This window comes from Myotis yumanensis, unplaced genomic scaffold, assembly GCF_028538775.1.
Source record: "Myotis yumanensis isolate MYYU_CA2020_CCGP unplaced genomic scaffold, mMyoYum1.0.hap1 SCAF_1, whole genome shotgun sequence".
NCBI lineage: Eukaryota > Metazoa > Chordata > Mammalia > Chiroptera > Vespertilionidae > Myotis > Myotis yumanensis.
Window position 1 is genome coordinate 17,437,910 of NW_027223752.1, and position 22,197 is coordinate 17,460,106.

Genomic DNA, 22,197 nt, shown 5'->3' on the forward strand with positions numbered 1-22,197 from the left:
ACCCCCACCCCGGACTGTGGGGAATCAGCATGTTCCTGGGGCTCCAGTTTTTTGTTTTTTTTTTCATGGCAATATGCTTGAAAAGTAGAAATGATAGAGTGGGAATTCATGCTCAGATACATCTGGCTGTGTGAAGCTAACGTAGGACTGAAGAGCGGGAGGGAGAGGGAGAGAGAGCTGGAAACATCTATGGGAGAGAAACATGGGTCGGCTGCCTCCTGCACACCCCCTACTGGGGACAAGCCCACAACCCAGGCATGTGCCCTGACCGGAAATCAGTCAAACCGGTGATCTCCTGGTGCATGGCACGATGCTCAACAACTGAGCCACACCGGGCAGGCTGAGCACAACTTCCTTCTTTCCTCGGCCTTCACACCCACTTCCCTCTTCAGATATTCTTGTTCAGATTTGGATTTGGGAATAGTATGATTTGTCACAGTTTTAGTACCTCCAAAACCTACCATTTCAATAGAAAGCTCAGACTAGCTGCTGAGATGGTGGTCCCTGCCATATACAATGCAGTCTTACTGCCTTTTCTTTGACTGCATATCAAGATTAGTGATAAGAAGCCCTGGCCAGAGCCTCTGCCCTCCCACCAAAGGGTCTCAGGTCCAAGGGCACATACCTGGGTTGCAGGTTCGCTCCGCACTGGGGGCACGTGTGGGAGATAACCAGTCGATATATCTCTCATATTGATGTCTCTCTTTCTCTCTCTCCCTCCCCTTCCCACCCTTCCTCCATCCCTCTCTCCCACTCTCTGAAAAGCAGTGGAAAAAATATCTTAGGTGAGGAGTAACAAAAAACAAACAAAATAACAGATTAGTGATAAGAACTCCCCCAGGAGACTTGCTGAGGTTTTTTGCCATTATGGTCCTTGCTGCTGGTGTTTTCCCTCATTTATTCTCACCCGACAGGACAGAAGTGAGCCTTGTGAAGAAAGTGTTCTACCTTTGTTAAATTTTATTTGGTAAAATGTGGGAGGAAAAGACATTTTGAAAGAGCAGGCTCTCGCCTGAAACAGAGAGCTGTGAAGGTCTGGGCAGGTTTTGACAAGTGGGGTCACAGTGCGGGGCCAGTGTGAGCAGCGGCAGAGTGGGCGCTGGACGGGGCACAGGAGTGGGCGCAGGAGTGGACCCAGCCCCTCCGTTTGAAAATGAGGGCCCCCAGCTCTGACCGCTGCCCTCCCTGCAGCGTGACATTGCTCATGACTGTGATACACGTCTCCAACGCCTAAAGTAAGCCTACTCCCTTTTTTAAAGATAAGAGTAACAGATCTTTTCTGTATATATTTTTTCCATTTTTGTTATTAAAACTTCCAAATGCCACAGAGTGTAATGAGCTGCCACATACTGTCACCCAGCCTCAATAGCATCAACATTTGCCATAGTTCGAAGGAACAGATCTTATTATTTGCCTCTAATATTCTGTGCGGAAGGCCTCATGGTGGGTGCAGTTTACAGGTGCACATTCTCTCACCGCATCTGCTCGTGCCAGGTCCATGTGCTGTGCGGTGTAGAATAAATAGATGCAGTTTTGGCATTTTTAACAGCTTATAAGAAAGAGAAACCAAGCTTCAGTGGATCATTATGCTTTTAAAAATAAATAAATAAATAAGGTAAGACCCAAACGCAAAACATTTCTATCTGGGTAGGCAATGCTGGTTTACAGTTGTAATACAAACAATGCAATAAGTAATATGTAATAATGCAAGAATAAACTGTTTTGCATACTCATTGCTTTTGCCCACCCCTGCATATAACATTCAACTTCTGAGCACCTTGCACAACCTACTTACAGAACCGATCAGTAAAAAGCAAAGGTGAAAAGGACAGGAGCCCACCGAGTAGGAGAGTGATTTTGGAAAAGAAGGCAGAGAAGCAGGAGGGAAACCTTGGTGGGAAAAGGCAAGGTGGGGTCCTCAGGACTGTCAGAGGGCTCGGATAGAGAGACAGAATTGCCACCGTGGACTTGGAAGATTTGGGAGTCATTTTCACGGTGACTCATCAGAACTCTGTTCTTGGCAGCCGATGCTTCTGGTAACTCGTGCTGGAAATTCTGCAGGTTGTCGTTGTTTTTAATGTGTCTGATTTTTCAGTTGGAAGAGGCTGAGAAGTTTGCCAAAATTGTCGTTGATGCGGAAGAGAAAACGTCCGAGTTCAAGGCCAAAGGCTACTTAGCTCTGGGGCTCACGTACAGCCTGCAGGCCACTGACGGTGAGAGAAGCCCCACCCACGGGCCCTGGGACACAGGCCGGGCTGCCCGTCTGCACCGCGGGGTTCCCACACCTCCCACTGTCTCCGGCGGGCGCATAAGCTGGGCCGCTCTATGTGCCCACTCCTGTGCCCTGTCCTGTGGGGCCCTGCTGCTGCGGTCCTCGTTGCGTGTGCTGCTTGGCTATGGGAGGGAAGGGGGCTGGGCTGGTGGTGCACAGGGGGCCAGCTGGCAGGTGCAGGGGCCTTGAGAACCGATTCATCTCCCCAGCCTGGGCCTGCCTCTGCCCCAGCACTCGGCTGGGCGGTCCACCTGTGAAGGGATGTTGGGTCTTAGGCACAGGAATATAGGAGAGTTCCGGGCCAGCCTCTGCCAGGAAGCTTCCCTTGATTGGTCAGGACCTGCCCTTTCTCCATGCAGTCATTCTTTTCCTTTTAAAAAAAATATATTTTCATTGATTTCGGAGAGGAAGGGAGAGGGGGAAAGAGAGAGAGAGAAACATCAATGATGAGAGAGAATCATTGATTGGCTGCCTCCTGCACACCCCACATTGGGGACCGAGCTTGCAACATGGGCATGTGCCCTGACCGGAATCAAACCATGACCCCTGGTTCCTGGTCGATGCTCAACCACTGAGCCACACTGGCCGGGCCCACTTCTGAACTGATTTTCCTGGTCCAGTGTTGCGGGGGTCAGATCAGTCCCTAGTGTTCATATCAAGGTGGTAACACTCCTGGCCGTTGCACAGTGTGAATTAAACGGGCCTTTCTTGGCCCAGGATCAGAGCTGCTCGGTGCCAGAGGCCCTCTGAGGCCGTCCAGCCCAACACCCATGGTGCTTGGTGGTCTGCTCTGCCTCCTGGGAGAGCCAGGCTTCACCCAGTTACATGCCTGCATTTGAGAAAACAGCCGGGCTCCTCTCTGCAGTTCCCACTGGTCTTTTAAAGATGGCCCCCTCTGCCTGGGGCACCAAGAATGACCCTCAACTCACGCTGTCCCCTCGGCATCATGCCAAGTTACACCCACGAATGCCCGGGCCCCGGGTTGGCCTGGGCTCCGTGGCCCGCCTCCCAGTGCCTGGGGCAGCACTGAGCACACACCCACCCAGAATTTGTTGCTCATAATCCAAAGGAATGTGTAGTTTTTGTGATGAGCTTTGTATTTGTCCGAAACATGCCACTGACTGATGGAACCCTTTTCAGCTTCGTTGCGAGGGATGCAGGAGGTCCTGCAGAGAAAGGCGCTTCTTGCATTTCAGAGGTGAGTGGGAGTTCATCTTTTCACTCGGCTGTGCATAATGACACCACAGTGTGATGAGTATAAAAGGGAGAGATATTTATAAAGATTATGTAAACAGTGTTTTCCCCCCGGGAGTCTTTCCTCCCGAGCACTGAACACACATGTGGAAGCTCGCCGCATCATTTGTTACCGTGAAGATCTGCATTCTTCATCCGTCCGTCCTTCAGCCTTCGGGCACGTTTCCTTCCTTCCTAATAAAGCCAGTGCAGCTCTGGGAAGACAGATGCTCTGTATGTGTAGGGAGATGATTCCTTTTATTAAAGACATTTGTCATCATCTAGAAAAGGGATCATTCTTTCCTAGCTTTTTTTTTCTCTGCCTGTGAAGCTGCAGATTTTTATGTTAAGAAATGAAAAAGTCAGGTTTTAGGACAGTCTCTGAAATACGATGTGAAGACAGTCCAGTCGCTCCACCCCTGTCTTGCTCCGTAATACCTGTGCTGTGTCCATCATGTACCTGCTGTGAAATTTGGAGAATGCTTTATAATTAGCACGTGCTTGCGTGTCATAGTGTTCTCCCAATCCCTCATTGAACTCGTCCTCACCCACACCAGACAGGTGGACAGGACAAGCAGTGTGTTCACTGCAGGTGAGGGACTCGCAGGCAGGAGTGGGGAGTAACTGAGCCACATTGCCTTTGAGGTCAGGATAGCACCATCGTCTCCTGACTCTAACCCAACTTTTCTGGTACCTACTGCACTTCACTGCCCTGATTTTATTCTTATCGCAGCTGTAATAAATCACTAAAATGAATCATTGCTTGAACGTAAAGCCGCCTGATGGTAAATCCACAATTGCTATTGATCCTCTCTCTTTAAATATATCTGCGTTACATTGCTTTCTTGGAATTGTATTAGAAACTTAGTTACTTGCACCAACATTTCATGAGGACCTCAGTCAATAATACCCTTTGCTAGATTTCTTTCCCAGAACCGGGGTTGCCTACGGATTTACCGCAGGGTTCACGCCCCTGTCTTCATGAAATCACTATTACTTGATTTCGGTTAGTCCGAAATCTTGCATCTCACTTCTGCTTCCTGCCAGGCTTGCGGGTTGTGCCTTCACCTTGCCCGTCCCACGCTGGGTAATGACACACAGTCCGGATTGACACCTGCACACAGATCTATGTGTGTGCTGAGCTTTTGTTGCCGTTCTTCAGCATGGGAGTGGGGGAAGCCTTTCCATTTCAAATGATGTGGAGTTTTAACTTTTCCAGTCCCAGCTTGTGAAACACATGACTGCCTCAGAAAGCGGCCATTACATCTGCTTCCCTTTTCTCAAGTCAGCACATCTCATTGGCTCTCTAACAACAGCCGTGGTGGTGGTCTGCCTTGAGCCGCCACAATTCGTAACTTCATGTTATGTCACAGCTGTTCCTTTGACCCGAATTCCTTCTTGTGCCTTTTACTTAGGTTTCAATTCAAAGAGATTTTCTAAAATATTAGTTCATGCAGAAATAAAGAGTAATAAAACCCTATTAACCTACGTGATTTATTGGCAAAGGCTAATGTAAATTAGTATTTGTGTGAAATAAAGAATATTTTTCAAGGAAATAAATTATTTTGTTTCAAGAACACATTAATGAGGGCTATTCTAGTACACTGCAGACCTGACAATCTGTAAGGAAAGATTTTAAGTAAATATGAATGATTTGTAGTCCTTCTTAAATGTAAATGGATATTTAAAAACCACTTGGATGAGAAGTACTTTTTTTTGCTATATATTTAAATCCTATGCCCACAATGCTGTTTATACTATTGCTTGGCAATTTTTGTTTAAAAAGAAAAGAGTGTAACTCAAAAAGGGGTGGGGTTGCAGATACAACATATAAATATTAGCTCTTAATTATGCCTGGCGTCAGAATTCAGAAAGATTTGCTGTCGGGTAAATTAAAAAAGGTGGTTTTTGAAGGCCTCCCTCTTGCATTTCTGCATCTTAATATTAAGGCCCTCCACTGTTCGTACGTCCAGAAGCTCAGCCCCTGCAGCTGGGCCAATTCATTCGGCCCGGACAGAGGTATAGTGAACAAGACCATGTTGTCTGCAAAGCTGCGAGTATGGTGCAGAGATGGCCCCACGTGCAGAAATCGGCTGCTCCAGGTGGTGTTGGTCGTGTTTGTCACTCAGTGTGAAACACGATCTCGCGTCATGGTGCTCTCCCTCCTGGCTTCGATTAAGTTTGCTTGTGGTATAATTGGTGTGTGTGGAAGGAGTGACCATCCCAGTCTTTCAGGAAGTGAGCAGTATCCCAGACCATGGGACTTTGAGTGCTGAAACCAGGGAAAACCAGGGCAAGTTGGTCATTCTGTGTGTGTCACTAAGGGGAGGCTCCTGAGTGATAGATTTAACCAGGTGTGTACATTTCCTCCCTTAACTGACTAATAAATACACTGATCACAGGTCCATTGTAATCTGGACAGAAGGAGACTTTGAGGAGAATTGACTGAACAAGGCAGCAGGGTGATATGGGGGAGAGAACAGGCCTCAGGATTTCACTTCTAGCTCTAGCTCTTTTATTGGATACTCTTGGACCAGGTGCTTAAAAGTAGATTCTTCATAAATTGTAGTTATTATTGTTATAAAGTATGTATCTTAAGGACCAGGGTCAAAATTGTTCAGCCTTTTCCATATTCTTGGTTCTAGAACATGTTAGAACCAGAGTCTAGGAGAGCACTGGGTGGACCTCAAGGTGTTCTGGGTTCTAGACAGGTGATCTTGGGGGCCCATCCCATGCTCTCCTGCGGCAGCCTGGCATGCCTCTCTCGGGGCCCTGCTCCCACTGTACTGTAATGGTCACTTTGGGTCTCCCTGGCTCTGGGGGAGAAGGGATGTTCTCCCATCTCCAGGCTGGTGCATGGTTTATCTCCAGGCTCCCCAGAGGCTGGCACAGGCCTGGCACCACATTGGTACTAAATAATGTGGGTGGGTGAATGGATGGATAGGTGGATGAGTTGATAGGTGGATGGACGGATGGATGAGTGGATGGATGGATGGATGAGTGGATGGATAGGTGAATAGATGAGTGGATGGATGGATGGATGGATGGATGGAAGAGTGGGTGGATGGATTGATGAATAGATGAGTGGATGGATGGATGGATGGATGAATAGATGAGTGGATGGATGGATGGATGGATGGATGGATGGATGGATAGATGAGTGGATGGATGGATGGATGGATGGACGGACAGGTGGCCTGGTGACCCCTCAGTCTAACAATTCCTTTTTATGGACAATACATTAAATGAATGGGCATGGAGTTGCTTTGACAAGGGAAGCGCTTTGTGAGCATCCTGTGGTGACAGTTTTAGATGTCTGGGTTTCTCCTAACGGCTCCACCAGGTGCTGTTGTATGGGAGTGGGGCTTGTGGGGCTGCTTTGTATTCATGTGCAGCGTTCAGCAGGGTTCTAGTTGTCAGGAACACAAATGTCCATCCTCTTACCTGCATGGCCTGATGACGTCTGTCGAGCAGGTTGGCTATGGGCGTGTCCTGAGATCAACACCATGCGCTTTTTCTTCTTTTGTTGAGCATTCTCCTTATTTTCTTTTTTCTTTCCTGGGCTAAAGTAGTCAGTTTAACTCATTAGCCAAATTGTAAAAATAAGATTTTTAAAGTGTGTATGTTTAAGTTGTGCCTCGTGAGAAATTGGCAGTTGGATATCCATCATTACCCAGGTTTGCAGTTCTTCAGCTGCTGCCCAATCTTCCCAGAAACGCCGAGACCCCAGGCCCGCCTGGTTGTTTTTGTCACAGTGTGTGGCTCACAGCACGTAATCACTGATGAGGCCAAGGTGGGGTTCATGTCAGAACTGTCCTCACCCATTACCCAGAGCCACCAGGCCATGGCCAGTTCCTCACCTGGGTGGTGTTGGGTGGAGGCAATCATGATCTGATGTAACTTCACCTTCAAAACCCTAACCTGGCCTGAGAAAATGATAGCTCTGAGGGTTTCCTGCTGAAGGTTGTAGAAGCCTGGCTTTTTATTCATTAGGAAAGAAATGAAATAAAATAAAGAATGCTGAATAATTCATTGTCTCTTCATAACTCATTTTGTATTAGCTTCCCCTGAATAATTGAGGGAAACAGAAACCATGATGTCCCGATCTCATTTCTCATGAACACCAAAGAAAGATTCTTTTTTCCCTTTTCTGTGTATAGGAATGATAGTGGCCTGTTTTGTGTCCAGTCCACCTCTGAAGCAGTAGCCGTGTACAAATTCATGGGAAGAACAATACTTATCTATAAAAATGAAAGCATAATATGCTAATTAGATTGGACAACCTTCTGGACGAAGCCGGGGCTGTGAGGGAAGCCCGGGTCCCAGATGCCAGAGGGAAGCCAGTGCCATCAGCGGGGGGAAGGAAGGCCTACTCTTGCACGAATTTCATGCATCGGGCCTCTAGTAAAATAATAAAAACTAGAGCATAATGGTAGAAGCAAAGCTTTAAAAGGGCAGCGCAGGCAAATAGCCCGAGCCTGTTACCCTACGGTGAGGAGAGTCCTAGCCACAGTTCCAGGAAGTGGTGAAGTAACCAGGGAGTGGATTTAAGAGCGATAAAAGGACAGACTCCCCTTGCTCCCCCAGTCCCCACAGGAGCTGCCGCATTTGCCCAAACAGTGGCCCAAATTGTAGGACTCGGCGTATTTCCTGGATGGCAAACACCTGGAAGACTTCTTAGTCTTTTTCCCCACAGCAGATGGACAGTTCCATGAAAAGGCCTTTTACTGCATGAAGCCATCCTTACTGTGTTTGCCTGGGGTATGGCTTTCTTTTTTCTCCTGAATTTGTTTTCTGCCCCTAGAAGATCCTCCTTTAATCACAGAATGTTGACAGAACAGGATGAAAGGCTGTTTATTATCTGGGCCCCACCGTTTTTTAATTAGTCTGCTCCATCGTGCCTTTTAAAGAAAGTGAAGTTGGTTTTCTCTTCCCTCCAGGCTGTCCAGCAGAGAGTTATGTCTCGTATATAGTCCCATTTTGAGTTGCTCGTGGTGAAATATGATTGACTCCCACATAAGAGCAAGAATGACCATGTTGGCAAACAGGAGTCCAGTACAGCTCTTCCCAGCTGGGTGTCAAAGGCCAGTCAGTAACCCTTAGGCCAGTGTTTAGCTTTACATGTCAGAGTTGCATGGGGCTTGGTAGCTTTGGAAGACTGAATGAGTCTCCTCCTCCTCTCCTAGAGTTAGTTCATCAAAAATGGAACCTCACTTTACCAGCAAAGCCGCGTCTTGATTTTCGTATGGTTTCTCTGAAATCCAGAAATCTGGATGAAGGTAGCGTTAAGGCCAAGCCAAAACTCAACGAAAGTGCAACTGCCTTGCCCAGGACACCATGGCCTCACCGTGTCCCAGCGTGACGGTGAGTGGCCAGAGCTCAGAGCCTGCGGATTCTGCACCTCCGGGCTGCTCCTCAGAGCCCAGGGTCACGGCTGCTGCTTCAGAGGTGGACCGAACACAAGGCAGGCCACTCATTCCTGTACACAGAAAAGGGGAAAGACAGCACATTTGTTAGTAAACCTTTGTTTAAGTGAGACATTCAATAGTTAAAAATGGGGTCTTGGCATAAAAATGCAAATGATAAAAAAGCGAATGTGACTGCTTGTTGGATAGGGAAAGTAGAATGGCCTCTCTCAGGTACTAACAGCCGTAAATGCTTTTCCAGGGCCCACAGTCTGTCACCTACAGATCACCAAGCAGCTTTCTACCTCGCTCTGCAGCTCGCCATCTCCAGACAGGTCAGTTTCTCGAATGTTCCTAAACTGGGTGCACGCTCTGTCTTGATGCAGTTCCTCCAGCGCCTCAGCTTGAGTTAGTTAGTAGCTGGTCCTCCACCCCAGGCTGACCTGGACCTGGACCAGGGGCCCTCCTCCACACAGCGAAGACCTGGGTGCTCTGGTCAGTTTGAGCATCAGCTGTATAGACACAGGCCAGGCTCTGCTTTAGGAGTTTTAGTCCATAGACCTGGAGGGCCCAGCCCGGGGTCGACGGCAACATGGACACAGCACGTGGCAGACACCTTAAACCCAGGGGTCATCGAAGAGCCCGTGTGACTTGCCAGCAGAGCCCATGCTGAGCTCTCAGCAGAGTGGAGATTGGGGTGGGGCCTGGTTGCCATAAGGTATCAGGGATTGACGATGCCAACAGGCATAGACAGAAGCACCAACCAGTTCCTTTCAAATACGTGGAGGTCTGAATATTACACGCGGTGACTCCTGGAGTAGGAGCGTCAGCAGTGTCCTCGGTGGAGGGACAGCTTCGCTGGCCTTCATCCTCCCTGTTGCAGTCTCCAGAAGCCGCCTTTGCCTTCTCGTCCCTTCCTGTCCCCTCCCAGCTGTTCTGGAGGCTCTGGCCGCATGCCTGCCTGCCCACCAGGTGCAAGACACTGGTGGTAACCCCAGCACATTCCAGAGCACTGACTGGAGGGTGAACGAAAGGTCAGCTCCCCAGACGTGCCATTCCCCTGGCAGGCCCGGCTGCAGGCATGCATCTGACTTCCCGGAGAGGCGGCTCCCTTTGGCGACCTGGGGACTAAGGAAACCAAGGTCCTCGCAACTGGCGTGGTGTGGCTCACAGCTGCAGGCTCGTGATGGCCACCTGGACCCTCCCCCCTGACCCCTCCTTACCTTCTCTCCCTCCCCCGTGAAGCCTCCTACCTGCCGCAGCCTGCACGGCCCCTTCCTCTTGCTCAGCTCTCCTGTTTGGTGTCTTTCCTGCCTGAGGGGAGGTTCCACGCGGGCAGGAACCATGGCTGTCATCGTCACCGCTTTGACCAGCAGCTGGAATGCTGCCTGGCAGGTGGCAGGCACTCGGGAGCACTCCCTGAATGAAGGAGCCAGCCTTGCATTCCTTCAAGTCAGCTGTCCCTGCAGGATGCCATTGTGAACCCTGTCAGTTCGTCCCTGGCTGCTTTGGTCAGACTGCACATTGACACCCTGCCTTTCGAGCCTCCCCACAGTGCAGGCTGGGCGCTGTTCACACCCCAGTTCTCACCGGGGGATGGACAAGGTCACAGAGCCTTTGTGAGCGCACAGCATGACAACCCCAGGCCCTGGAAGCTGAACTTCCTGCTGACCTCAGGCAGGGGCTTGTGGCCTGTTATCTGTACAGCCAGTGCCCTTTGAGCAGGGGAAGAGGGTGGGAGAGGAATCAGAAGATCTAGAGGCCACTCCCATCCCAGAAGTTCAACAGCTGGGTGACCTTGCTCAAGTCGTTTCACCCCTGGACTCAGCTTCCTCCCGTAAACGATGGGTTGGGCAGATGGTCTCCCTTCCAGCTGTGTTAGCCATGACTCTGTGGCTCAAAGCAGGAAGCCTCCGTAGCCAACATTTATAATCAAATTCATCAAAATGAAGTTGCAGAGGGAAACTGACCGATTTGGAAAAAAACAAAGTTGTGGCTTCCTACTAAGGAGTGAGGTTTCTGAGAGTTTGGGAAGAAGCAGGAGAGCTGAGAGGGGTCCAGCCAGGGGACTGACGTTGGGAGGGGAGACCGGAGGGGGCCCAGGCCAGCTGTGGAGAAAGCTTCAGGTTGTAACTCTCCCCAGAGACTGCTAAACCTCCATGGAATCTAGGGTATTCAGTCCTCATCTGTGCATTTTATCAACCATCGTGCTTGGGAGGTTTTGAAGAAAGTCTTGAACAGCTATTGCATTTTAAGATCAAGGCTGTGTCCGGTCCCACTTGAGTTTGAATGTGGCATTGAATGTGGCACTGCCATTTGTTTCTTGGATCAGGGTATTTGGGTTGTGGTTTGGGAAGGTGTGGGGCGTGTGTGTGTGTGTGTGTGTGTGTGTGTGTGTTTCCCTGATGGAGAACCAGGGCAAAGGGACTTGGCAGGAATCATGGGTGTCTGATCATTTAGAAAGCTGTTCTAAAGTTCGTGACTTATTAAGCACTTTTATTTCAGTAATACTTTAAAAAGTGAGAACAGTTCAGTTAAGGCTGTTAAATTCCACTAAAAACCTCTGGCAATTGCTATGTGCCTCCATGTAGTAAAATTATCTTTAGCATAATTCAAAGTAGATCATTTTTGCAGAGAAAGAGAAAGTGTTTACTTAGGGGTATTGGCAGTTACACAGAGAAACGGTATTACTTTGATGATTAGATTATTGCTTGAAGAGAGCGTCTTGTTTTCATGTTTGTGGCTAATATCCCGGTGCTTTTATAAAGATGGCTTCGTGTGTGTGTGTACGCGCACATGCGTGTGCATGTGTGTACACATGTGTGTGCGTGTGTGTACACATGTGTGTGCATGCACGTGTGTTAAAAATTCCTGTTGGTTTTGTTCTAAACCAGATACCGGAGGCTCTGGGGTATGTCCGCCAGGCTCTTCAGCTTCAAGGCGATGATGTCAACTCCCTGCACCTGCTCGCCCTCCTGCTGTCGGCACAGAAGCACTCCCACGACGCGCTGAGCATCGTGGACATGGCCCTGAGCGAGTACCCGGAGAACTTTCTGTGAGTGACCCTGGGCTTGCGTTTTCCTTATGCGAAAGCTGTTACATTTACTTCTTCCCAACGTCCTTCTCTGAAATCTGACTTCTTCGTGGACACCCTGAGAGTAAATAGTACAAAATTCCTTTCACTCTTTCTTCACCATGATATTTAGAAACACATATACTGTTGACCCTTGATGCAAGGGCCAGGGATGCCAACCCCTGCATAGTGGAGGATCTGGGGAGAACTTCTAACACCCCAGAAGCTTGACTACCTACTGCTGATGGAAGCCTTACCACTAAACATACACAGTGGGTTAGCACATTTCGTATGTTACATGTATCCTATATACTTCACTCTACAATGAAGTAAGCTACAGAAAAGAGAATGTTATTTTAAAAATCGTAAGAAAGAGAAAATACATTTACAATATTTATTGAAAAAAATCCACATGTAAGTGGACCCACGCAGTTCAAACCGTATTGTTCAAGGGTCAGCAGTAGTCTGTTAGGTCGTCCTTGTTAAGTTAAAATACGGGATCTGTTTTTTCCATCGTGTACCCTTGGGCACAGGAGAGGATGTTAGATGGGCTATGGATGAACGTTTTTATTTTAATAGTTATGCATTCCTAAATGTACATTAGAAAAATATAACTGCATATCAAAGTGTGATTTCATGGAAATGGTCGCTCAGAGGGAGACTAAGAAATTTTTTTAATGAGTTGCTTTAAAGTCACTTTCAATAAAAATGTTAAGTAAATACTGGTAGGCACACCTGGATATGGCAAACATTGTATTAGACGAACTCCAGTGACTGGAACACAGGAAATACAGCTTCAGGGCATGTTTGTCCTGCGTTAATTCCAGGGTCTCCCTTCCAAGGTGTCAGATGATGGTTATATTTCAGCAACTTCAAACGAGATAGCTGACCTCTTTCTGCCTTGGCTTTCTTCTCTAGGAAACAGAATTCCTCAAATCAGTCAATATTTGTACCTCACCTAAGAACTGTCGTTGCAGACTGCTAGGTGCTTGGATGGTCTACTTATCTTTTTTTTTTAAAATATATTTTATTGATTTTTTACAGAGAGGAAGGGAGAGAGATAGAGTTAGAAACATCGATGGGAGAGAAACATCGATCAGCTGCCTCCTGCACATCTCCCACTGGGGATGTGCCCGCAACCCAGGTACATGCCCTTGACCGGAATCGAACCTGGGACCTTTCAGTCCGCAGGCCGACGCTCTATCCACTGAGCCAAACAGGTTTCGGTGGATGGTCTACTTATCATCATGCTTCCGTAGACTCCCCGAACCCAGGCTTGTCGCCGAGGCTTTGCTGAGCAGGACTTTGTCTTTGGGCTCCTGGGCTCCTGTTTTTTCCTCAGGGAGTAGCTTAGTAACAGGTACACAGTGGCCAGAGACAGTCAACAGCCCTGCACCTGGCAGGTTCTAACTGTCTAAGGGGCAGGGGCAGGGGCAGTAATGGGGCGGGAAGCTGGTGGCCGGGCTGGCTCTCTGCACCTTCAGAAATAAGTGCAGGCCCACATTTTAAGTGGATCGCCTTTGGCTTGATTTCTCTGCCTCATCACCTCACCGTGTTTTTAATCAGAGAGTTTCAGCAGCTCCCCTTGGAAAACCGGTGCGCACATTTCCATTACAAACATTTCTTTGTCTCCAAGTGAAAAGAGCACTCTCTTCTCCCCATCCAGAAAATTCTCATTATAACCAGGAAACCTCTGACTAGAGATTTCCTTTGTAGGTTCAGCTATTTATGCAGAGCGAACTAAAGAGCTTTGCGGCAGTGTTTACTGCTTGCAGATCTCAGGCTTGCTCTTTTGCATACCGAATATATCTCGGATTTTAGCCGAAGCTGGTGAGCCCATGGAACCGTAAAGGGGTGAAAGCACTTGAAAAAGTCTCCCGTCCTTTACCCGTCGGTAAAGTACAGCCCAATGCAATTAAATTCCGCTTCTCTCATCCATATTTATAACGCCACCTTCCCACCACGCACCCCCAGCGCCTTCATTAGAGCTGAGACTCGCTGTAGGCTCCGGCAGAGACGCCTGGGGGACCTTCCCGGGGAGGGCTTATTAGACCCATAGCCACCCACACAGCAAGCAGTAAACAGTGGCGGCTAATACGGCAATGCCTCCAGTGACAGCAGCCGACAGCCTTTCAGGCAGTGTAAGGAAGAACAGCAGTAGAGATATTTGAGGAATGCAAGCCTGTTATTTTAATGTTAGGCCGTGAGCTCAAAAAAAGCAAGGCATATGTCAGCAGGTCCGAGAGCAGCCGTGACTTGTTTGCTTTTTAAATATTTGTATTTCTTCCTCTGTGATGAGAGACTTCTCCCCGAGAAGACTTTATTAAAAGTTGGGCCAGATGTAGTCAGTCGATCCCATGGTTTGTTCCCAGCCTGGGTAAAACATTTCAGCAGCAACCTACACAAGATCCTGCGGGCACCTGTCATGTGGTATGACCCGCGTGTTTGTCAGCCTTGTCTCCAGCGGTCTGTGGGTCTCGGAGCGGGATGCCCTGTGTGGCTGGGTCCCCCCAGCCATGCCTCCCACAGGCTGAGGCGTAATGGATGTGTGCTCAGCACCTGCTGGATGGAGGTGAGCCCCTTCCCACTGTTCAGCTGTTGAACGGAAAGCAACTTAGGCAGCCTCTTAGCCTGAGGATGACAGAACTTTTTGGTGCCTGTTAAGCTTACCCCAGGTACTTAAACACTAACCTCTCTCATGTCCAGTGGCAGTGAGGATGAACACCAGAGAGGCCAGAACTCCCAGGGCATTTAGCTGCCTTCGCCAGTGCACTTAAGGCATTGCAATCAATGCCTTCCTTCATTGTAATCATTACATGGTAGTCACTCAAAATAATTCGTAGGAATTCCTCTTTCTATTACTGATACAGTGTTTTCAAATATGAAATATTTTAGAATCTTTTAAAATTGATATTAAATATTAAGTAGAAGCAAAAAAACGACTTAGTAAATATATTTGAAGCAATAATACAACTGATATATGTATGTATACCCCCTCTTCGTTTAAGAAAAAGAACATTAATATTAATTTTAATTTCCTGTGTACCCCTCTATCCTAGCCTTACCTCTCACCTCACAGGTTAACCGCCGTTCTGAATTCTGCGCTGAGCACTATCTTGTGGTTCTATGCCATATATGCTTTACTCCTAAATAACGAAAATTTCTAATTTTGCATGTTTAAAAAAATTGTAATGAAATCATACGGAATATATCCTTAAAGTACTTGCTTTTATTGCTTAACATTATGTCCCTGCGGTTCATCCATATTGCACACAGCAGCAATTTATTCATTTATACTATGAACAGCACCTATTGTAGAAGCTTACCGAGATTTGTCTTTCCAGCCTACTGTAAGTGGTGTGTGGGTGGTTTTCAGCTATTATGAACAATGCTGCTGTAAACATTCTCGCACAGGCTCCCTGTGCACATGTGCGAGCATTTCTTTAGCTATACACCCACCTTGGAATGAAATTGTTGGGCCATAGACTATGTGTATCTTCCATTTCACCACATCATTCCAAACTGTTTTCCAAAGCAGTTGTGTCGTTGTGCACTCCCACCAGCAGTGCCTGGGGACCCATGTGGCTCCTTACATTCATACTGGGTGTTGTCAGACTTATTTTTGGTGGTTGTTGGTTAATGGTATCACGGTGTGAGTTTAAGTTGCCTGTCCTTCATTATAATGAAACTGAACACCTTTCTGTTTGTTTATTGGCCATTTCGCTTCTCTCTTTTGTGAAGCACAAGTAAAAGTCTTTTTCTGATTGGGTTGTCTTTTTTCATACTAATTTGTAAGATTTCTTTATATATTACTAGAAGCCAGTTGCACGAAGATTCGCGCAATAGGCCTTCCTTCCCCTGGCTGCCGGCACGGTTTTCCTCTGGCACCCAGGACCCAGGCCTTTGGTCTGGTCACAGCAGAGAAGCCAAGCCTCTTCAGTCTTCAGTCTTCGCTCAGCGGCTACATATGCAAATTAACCGCCATCTTTGTTGGATTAATTTGCATGCTCATCCTGATTGGCTGGTGGGCGTGGTGGAGTGACACCAATTTGCATGTTTTTCTTTTATTAGTGTAGATGATTTCAAGTGCTTTCATTGGTTATATGTGTTGCAAAAATCTTCCAAGCTGTGCCTGGTCTTTGCTTTCTCTTACTGATGTCTTCTGATGAACAGAAGTTGCTGATTTTAAAGTAGTTGAATCTATCAATCATATCCAAGGATAGTACTCCTGTGACTAGTTAAACCTTGGCCTCCTCCAGGACCATGAAGGTAGTCTCCCAAGTTATCTTCTGAGAGCTCTCTCGTTCTCTTCACACTTAACGCTGGGAGTTCATCTGGAATTGATTGTTTTATGTACGTACTAGAGGCCCGGTGCACAAAATTTGTGCACTTGGGGCTGGGGGGTCCCTCAGCCTGGATTGCAGGGACCCCACTGGTGCACGATTAGGGCTGGGGATGGACCGCAGGAGGGCTCCAGGGCATGTCCAGCCCATCTCACTCAGTCCCGATTGGCTGGACCCCAGCAGTAAGCTAACCCAGTGGTCGGCAAACCGCAGCTCACAAGCCACATGCGACTCTTTGGCCCCTTGAGTGTGGCTCTTCCACAAAATACCACGTGTGGGTGCACACGTACAGTGCGATTGAAACTTTGTGACCCATGCGCAGAAGTCGGTTTTCGGAAAGGAGATAGACGAAACAAGTATACAAGACAAGTGTGGATGGGAGAGTTGGAAGGGGTCAACCTCAGCAAACGTACCTCAATCAGATTGAGGACGTTTTTAGCAAAGGCCAGCTTAGGAGTACCCTAATTAAGTTAATAACAATGTACCTACCTATATAGTTTAAGTTTAAAAAATTTGGCTCTCAAAAGAAATTTCAGTTGTTGTACTGTTGATATTTGGCTCTGTTGACTAATGAGTTTGCCGACCACTGAGCTAACCTATTGGTCAGAGCGTCTGCCCCCTGGTGGTCAGTGCATGTCATAGTGAGCAGTTGAGCGGCCTAGTATATCATTAGCATATTACGCTTTGATTGGTTGAATGGCCGTCCAGATGACCAGACACTTAGCATCTTAGGCTTTTATTATTTAGGATGATGTGAGGGATCTGATGTAATTGTTTCCATATGGATCCCCAATTCTCCCAGCATCCTGTATTGAAAAGTTTTCCTTCCCTGTTGCTCCACGATGCCACCTTTGTCTTACGCCCTTCTCTGTGTGATGACCATTCTTTCATCATTATTTTATTTTACCTGAGGTAGGTCCATCCTGTATCTTGCTATCCTCAGGCCTTTGAGTTTGTCAAGTAACACAAAAAAAATCTTGTTGAGATTTTTTTTTATTGGAATTACTTTAAATCTAATAGCTCACGCGGGGGAGAATTATTTATGACAGTGGGTCTTCTCATCCATAGTCATTAGATCTCTAATTATGTAGGCCTTTAAAAAACGCTTTTTAAATGAAGTTTTATAATTTTCTTCATAAAGATTTTGCTCAATTTTTAATTAGATTTATTTCTAGCCACCTGAAAAAGATTTCCATGCTCTTCTATTTAAACCTCTATTTCAAAGGTTAAGGAATTTCCTTTCTCCTGGTTTGCTAAAAGTTTTTTTAAATCATGAATTGATAGCAAATTTTATCAAGTGTTTTTTCTATATTTTTGAGTTGGTTATATGGTTTTTGCTCCTTTAATCTGTGAATATTGTATTAATTGATATTTCAAAATGTTAAATTAAACTTACATTCTTGGAATAAGCCCAAGCTGGTCAGGATCTATTAGCTTTTTTATGTTATCAGTTTACTACTTTTTAATTTACATTTGTGTTCATGTGTGAAATAGCATCTATTTTCCTTTTTCACTATAACCTTGTCAAGTTTTGGCACCAGGTTAAGGTGAGTTGGAGTTGTTCTTTTTTGTGTTTTGACATCATTTATGTAAGATTGGAATTATTTGTTCCTAGAATAACATGTTTTGATAAAATTCACTTGTAAAACCACCTGGGGCTGGTCTTTTTTTCTATGGAAAGACTTCTGATGCTTTTTAAAAATGATTATGAGATGTTCAGGTTTTCTACTTATTTTATTAAGCTATGTATAATGCATAATACATATTTTAAGGATTTGTCCATTTCATATCAACTTTCAATTTTATTGGCATAAAGTTGCTCCTGATGTTTTTGTTTATTTATTGCACACAGCATCTGTGGTTAAGTCTTTTTATTTCTGATATTGTTTAATGCATCTTCTTTTTTCCCCTGAACAGTCTTGCCAGGAATTTGTTGGTTACATTGATCTTTTCAAAGAACCAGAAGCTTTTTTATCTTCTCAACTATATGTTTGCTTTCTCTTTTATGAATTTCTCTTCCTATTTTTATTATTTTTTTCTTCCATTTTCTTTGAGTTTGTTCTTTTATTTGGTTTTCCTTCTTAATCTTTTAAGTTGGATATTTAGTCCATTAATTTGTTTTGCCTTCTTTTCTGATATAAGCATTTAAAACGGAAAATGTCCTGCTATGTACTCTATTAGCTTTAAACCACAAGTTTAAATATTTGAAATTTTTGTTACTGCTTAGCTCTAAATATATTTAAATTTACATTATATTTTTTGCTCAATTATTTTAGAACCGTGTCTTATAATTGTCAAACATATGCAGGGTTTTTTTTTACTTATCGTTTGTTCATTGAATTGTGTTCAGAGACTATAATCTATGTATATATACATATGTTTGAAATTATTTGAGACTGGTTTATGGCCTAGACTGGTTTTATTAACTATGCTATTCAGATCTTTATTCTTATTGATTTCTTGTGTCTAATCCAAAAATTATCGAGTTGAAATCTACCACTAGGATGGCAGGTTGTCCTGTTTCACCACGTAGTTATAGCAATCTTTGCTTTATGTGGTTTAAAGCTGGATCATTAGGTACATATACATTAAGAATTGCTACATCTTCCTGATAAATTCAACTCTTTATCACTATGTAATAGGTCACATAATTCATTTCGCCTCAAAGTCTATTTTGTATGACATAGACATACCTCTACATACATATATCCACATACATGTGTACATACACATATATATAGAAATGTGTGTTTGTGTGTGTGTGTAATATCTTTTTCCATTCTCTTACTTAGATTCTTATGTTTTAGAAATTCTCTTGTGCTCATTATGTATAGCTTATTTTTAAAAAATCAGGCCAGTGTTCTTATCTGGAATATTTAGCTCATTTCCATTTATTGTAAATACTGATATATTTGTTTAGTGTCTGTTATCTCACTTGTGCTTTCTATTTGTCCTGCCTTTTTTCATACCTTCTCTTTTCCTTTCCTGCTTTCTTTTAGATCAATTATGTTCTTATTATATATTTTCCTTTACTACTTTGGAAAAGAAAGATTCTGTTTTGGTGGTTGTTTGATGATTAACCTAGAGATTTTATTTAGCGAGGGCTGGCTAGCTTTCTGAGTTTGGGTCTAAAAACAGATTTGTCTTTACTCGCAAACAGAGGTTGTCAAGCTGATATAAAATTCTAGGCTCACTTTTCTACAGCACAAGTGATCTGCTCTTTTGTCATTGTTGGGAAGCTGAGGGTTTACTCTTCGTTCATTTTCCTGTCCCCTGTCTTTCTCTCTGGCCTTCTTGCCGTGGTCGCTGATGTTTCATGTTTCATGACAACACAGGTAAGAGTGGGTCCTGCTTGGGATTCACCTGACTTTTTTAAAACTGTGGGTTGGCATTGTTTGTACTTTTTTATCACTTCCAGAAAATTCTCAGCTGCATGTCTTCAAAGATTTCTTCTCTTATAGATAGCATATGGCTGGGTCTTGCTTCTTTAATTAATTTCTGCCTTTGTCTCAAATGTATGTCCTTTTGCATTTACTATAATTAATGATATGATTGAATTTATGTTGGTCATTTCTACATGTGTCTTGTTTTTTTCTTGTTCCCTTTATACTGCCTCCTTTTTCTGTTGAAAAAAAAAAAAAACACACACGTATTTTTAACCCTTTCAATATTAAACACCTAAACAAAAGGATGAAAAATTGATATTTTCTGATTATGTGTTAAATCTCTCTAACAACATTCTGAGGTTTCCCAAACTATATTTTAACAAAGTATACATTTTTATACTGAACAGTGTTAATAAATTCTGAAAGATTCACTATTCACTGTACTTGGTATAAGAGCCTCGATCCTTCTTTTGAAATACAGCTTTGTGAAAAATTTCTAATTGATTAGTACATTTTATTAGTAATTTTCCTCATTGGCCTGAGAAAGTAGAAGTCGGTGCCCTGTGCAGTCTGGAACCCTTATCTTTCCTACAGACAGTGTGGCCGCCTGCCGCCAGGGCTTTGATCAGACCCTCTAAGACTTTGTGTGTTTGCCATGGAGAGTCCCTTGTAGATGAAATATTGGGATGAGAACTGACGGTTTGTTACGTTCTGTTCATGTCACTAATATGTGTTGTTATAACTCAGTAAGCCCCACACGGCTTCTAAGAGCAGCCACTGCCAGCGTTTCGTTCTTGCCCTGAAACCAATTGTGGTTGAACAACTTTCCTCATCCTACATTTTTAATTGATTTTAATTTACTCCTTCCTATTTAAATAGAATACTTACAGGTCCTTTTTCTGTGCTCTAAGAGAGGTCAGCAAATCAATAGCACACTTGAAACCATCAACTGTTACCACAAAGCACATTTTTGAAATCTGTGAAGGAGACAAATACAAGGGGACCAAGTGTGTATTCTGGTCCATACTTTGATTATCAGAAGCTGCTGAACAGATCCTCAGTGGCCTGATTGGAGGACCACACCCTCGTCTACAACACCCTCCTCTCTGTATGTGGTCTCTACCCTGCACGTGTGAAAGCAGATTCTGTGAAACAAACCCATTTCTTGGTACGCCAGTGGGAACTAACTGTATGGAAAGAAGTGAACATGTATAACATTCACTCACTCACTCATGTAGTAATAATGATCACTAGCATCTATACACTGCTTTGTCATAGGCAACTCTTATCAGCACTCAACACATTTTAAATAATTTAATCACCAGTACAACCATGGTCGGTAGTATTATTCCCATTTTACAGATAAGGAAACTGAGGCACAGAGAGGTTAAGTAGTCTGTCTAAGATTATGTACCTAGTACGTGGTGCAGTCGTGATTTGAACCCAGGCAGTCTGGCCTCCACATCTGTGCTCTTAACCGCCGCCCCCATCTTCCCAGCATTCTGCACGTCTCTCTCTTCCTGGCTCTTGCCTGACTTCAGCGGAGGGAGCCGTTTCTGTCTTACAGGCAGCGTGGAATCCTTTGAGTCCACGTCACATCCTCAGACTTGGGAATGTGGGGAAATCGGCTGAGGGAGCTGAGTCAGGGACGACCTGGCCTTTGGGGAGACAGGGACATGGCCTTTGGGGAGTAGACTTGCTTGCAGGTCACCTGCTCCCCATTTAGAAATGACCCATGGCTTTGTGGTTTAGGAAGAACAGATTATTTTATTTTAGAGCCAGAGTAGATCAGATAAGTTCCTGGTCACACATTTCCTTACCAGAGGCTGTTTGACGCCTTCTGTGCCAAAGACGCTAGCGCTCCCCAAGCCCCAGGGCAGGTCCTCTGCCTCGGACTTCCTTTCCACCCTCACCCCCCAGCTCCGCTGGTCAGACAGCACTCAGGTACCGTCCTGCCTTCTGCTGCTCTGTGGACGGTGCTAAATGAAAGGGCCCCCTTCATAAAGGTGCCACCCCCAGGCCTGGGAGGAGGCCCCTGACACAGGGCGGTGTGACTCCAGGGGCCCCTGACACGGGGCGGTGTGACTCCAGGGGCCCCTGACACGGGGCGGTGTGACTCCAGGGGCCCCTGACACAGGGTGGTGCGACTCCAGGGGTGCTTTCAATCTGGGCCATTTCCAGCTCAGTGCTGGCTCTAGGACGCTAATCCGATTAGTGGCCGAAGCAGGAGCAAAAAAATGAGCCAAACTGGGGTTTCTTGAGGTGATTTATGTTAGCTAAATATGTCAGTTATTTGTTCTAAAAATATCGCCAGAAGGATGGGGGAGCAGTCCAGATTGTTGACACTCTGACTGAAATGAGAAGCAAAATGTAACTGATAGGGAACTAGCAGGAGCTCCTGCCTGTCAGAAAGAGGAGGCGGGACTAGGCCAGGAGCCCTCCCTCCTCTTTGCCAGCCCTCGGAGAGGATGGACCATCCCCAACA

General features: G+C 45.5%; 1 protein-coding gene across 6 annotated transcripts in view; it reads left to right on the plus strand.

The window, feature by feature from the left end:
* TTC7B (tetratricopeptide repeat domain 7B) overlaps window positions 1-22,197 on the plus strand; it is a 191,992-nt gene that overhangs the window by 108,824 nt on the left and 60,971 nt on the right. For all 6 annotated transcript variants that reach the window (XM_070414930.1, XM_070414946.1, XM_070414963.1 and 3 more), the window contains 4 exons: window positions 2,096-2,213; window positions 3,413-3,470; window positions 9,173-9,245; window positions 11,805-11,965. In XM_070414930.1, the coding sequence (XP_070271031.1) occupies window positions 2,096-2,213; window positions 3,413-3,470; window positions 9,173-9,245; window positions 11,805-11,965 (410 nt within the window). The remainder of the gene's footprint in view (window positions 1-2,095; window positions 2,214-3,412; window positions 3,471-9,172; window positions 9,246-11,804; window positions 11,966-22,197) is intronic.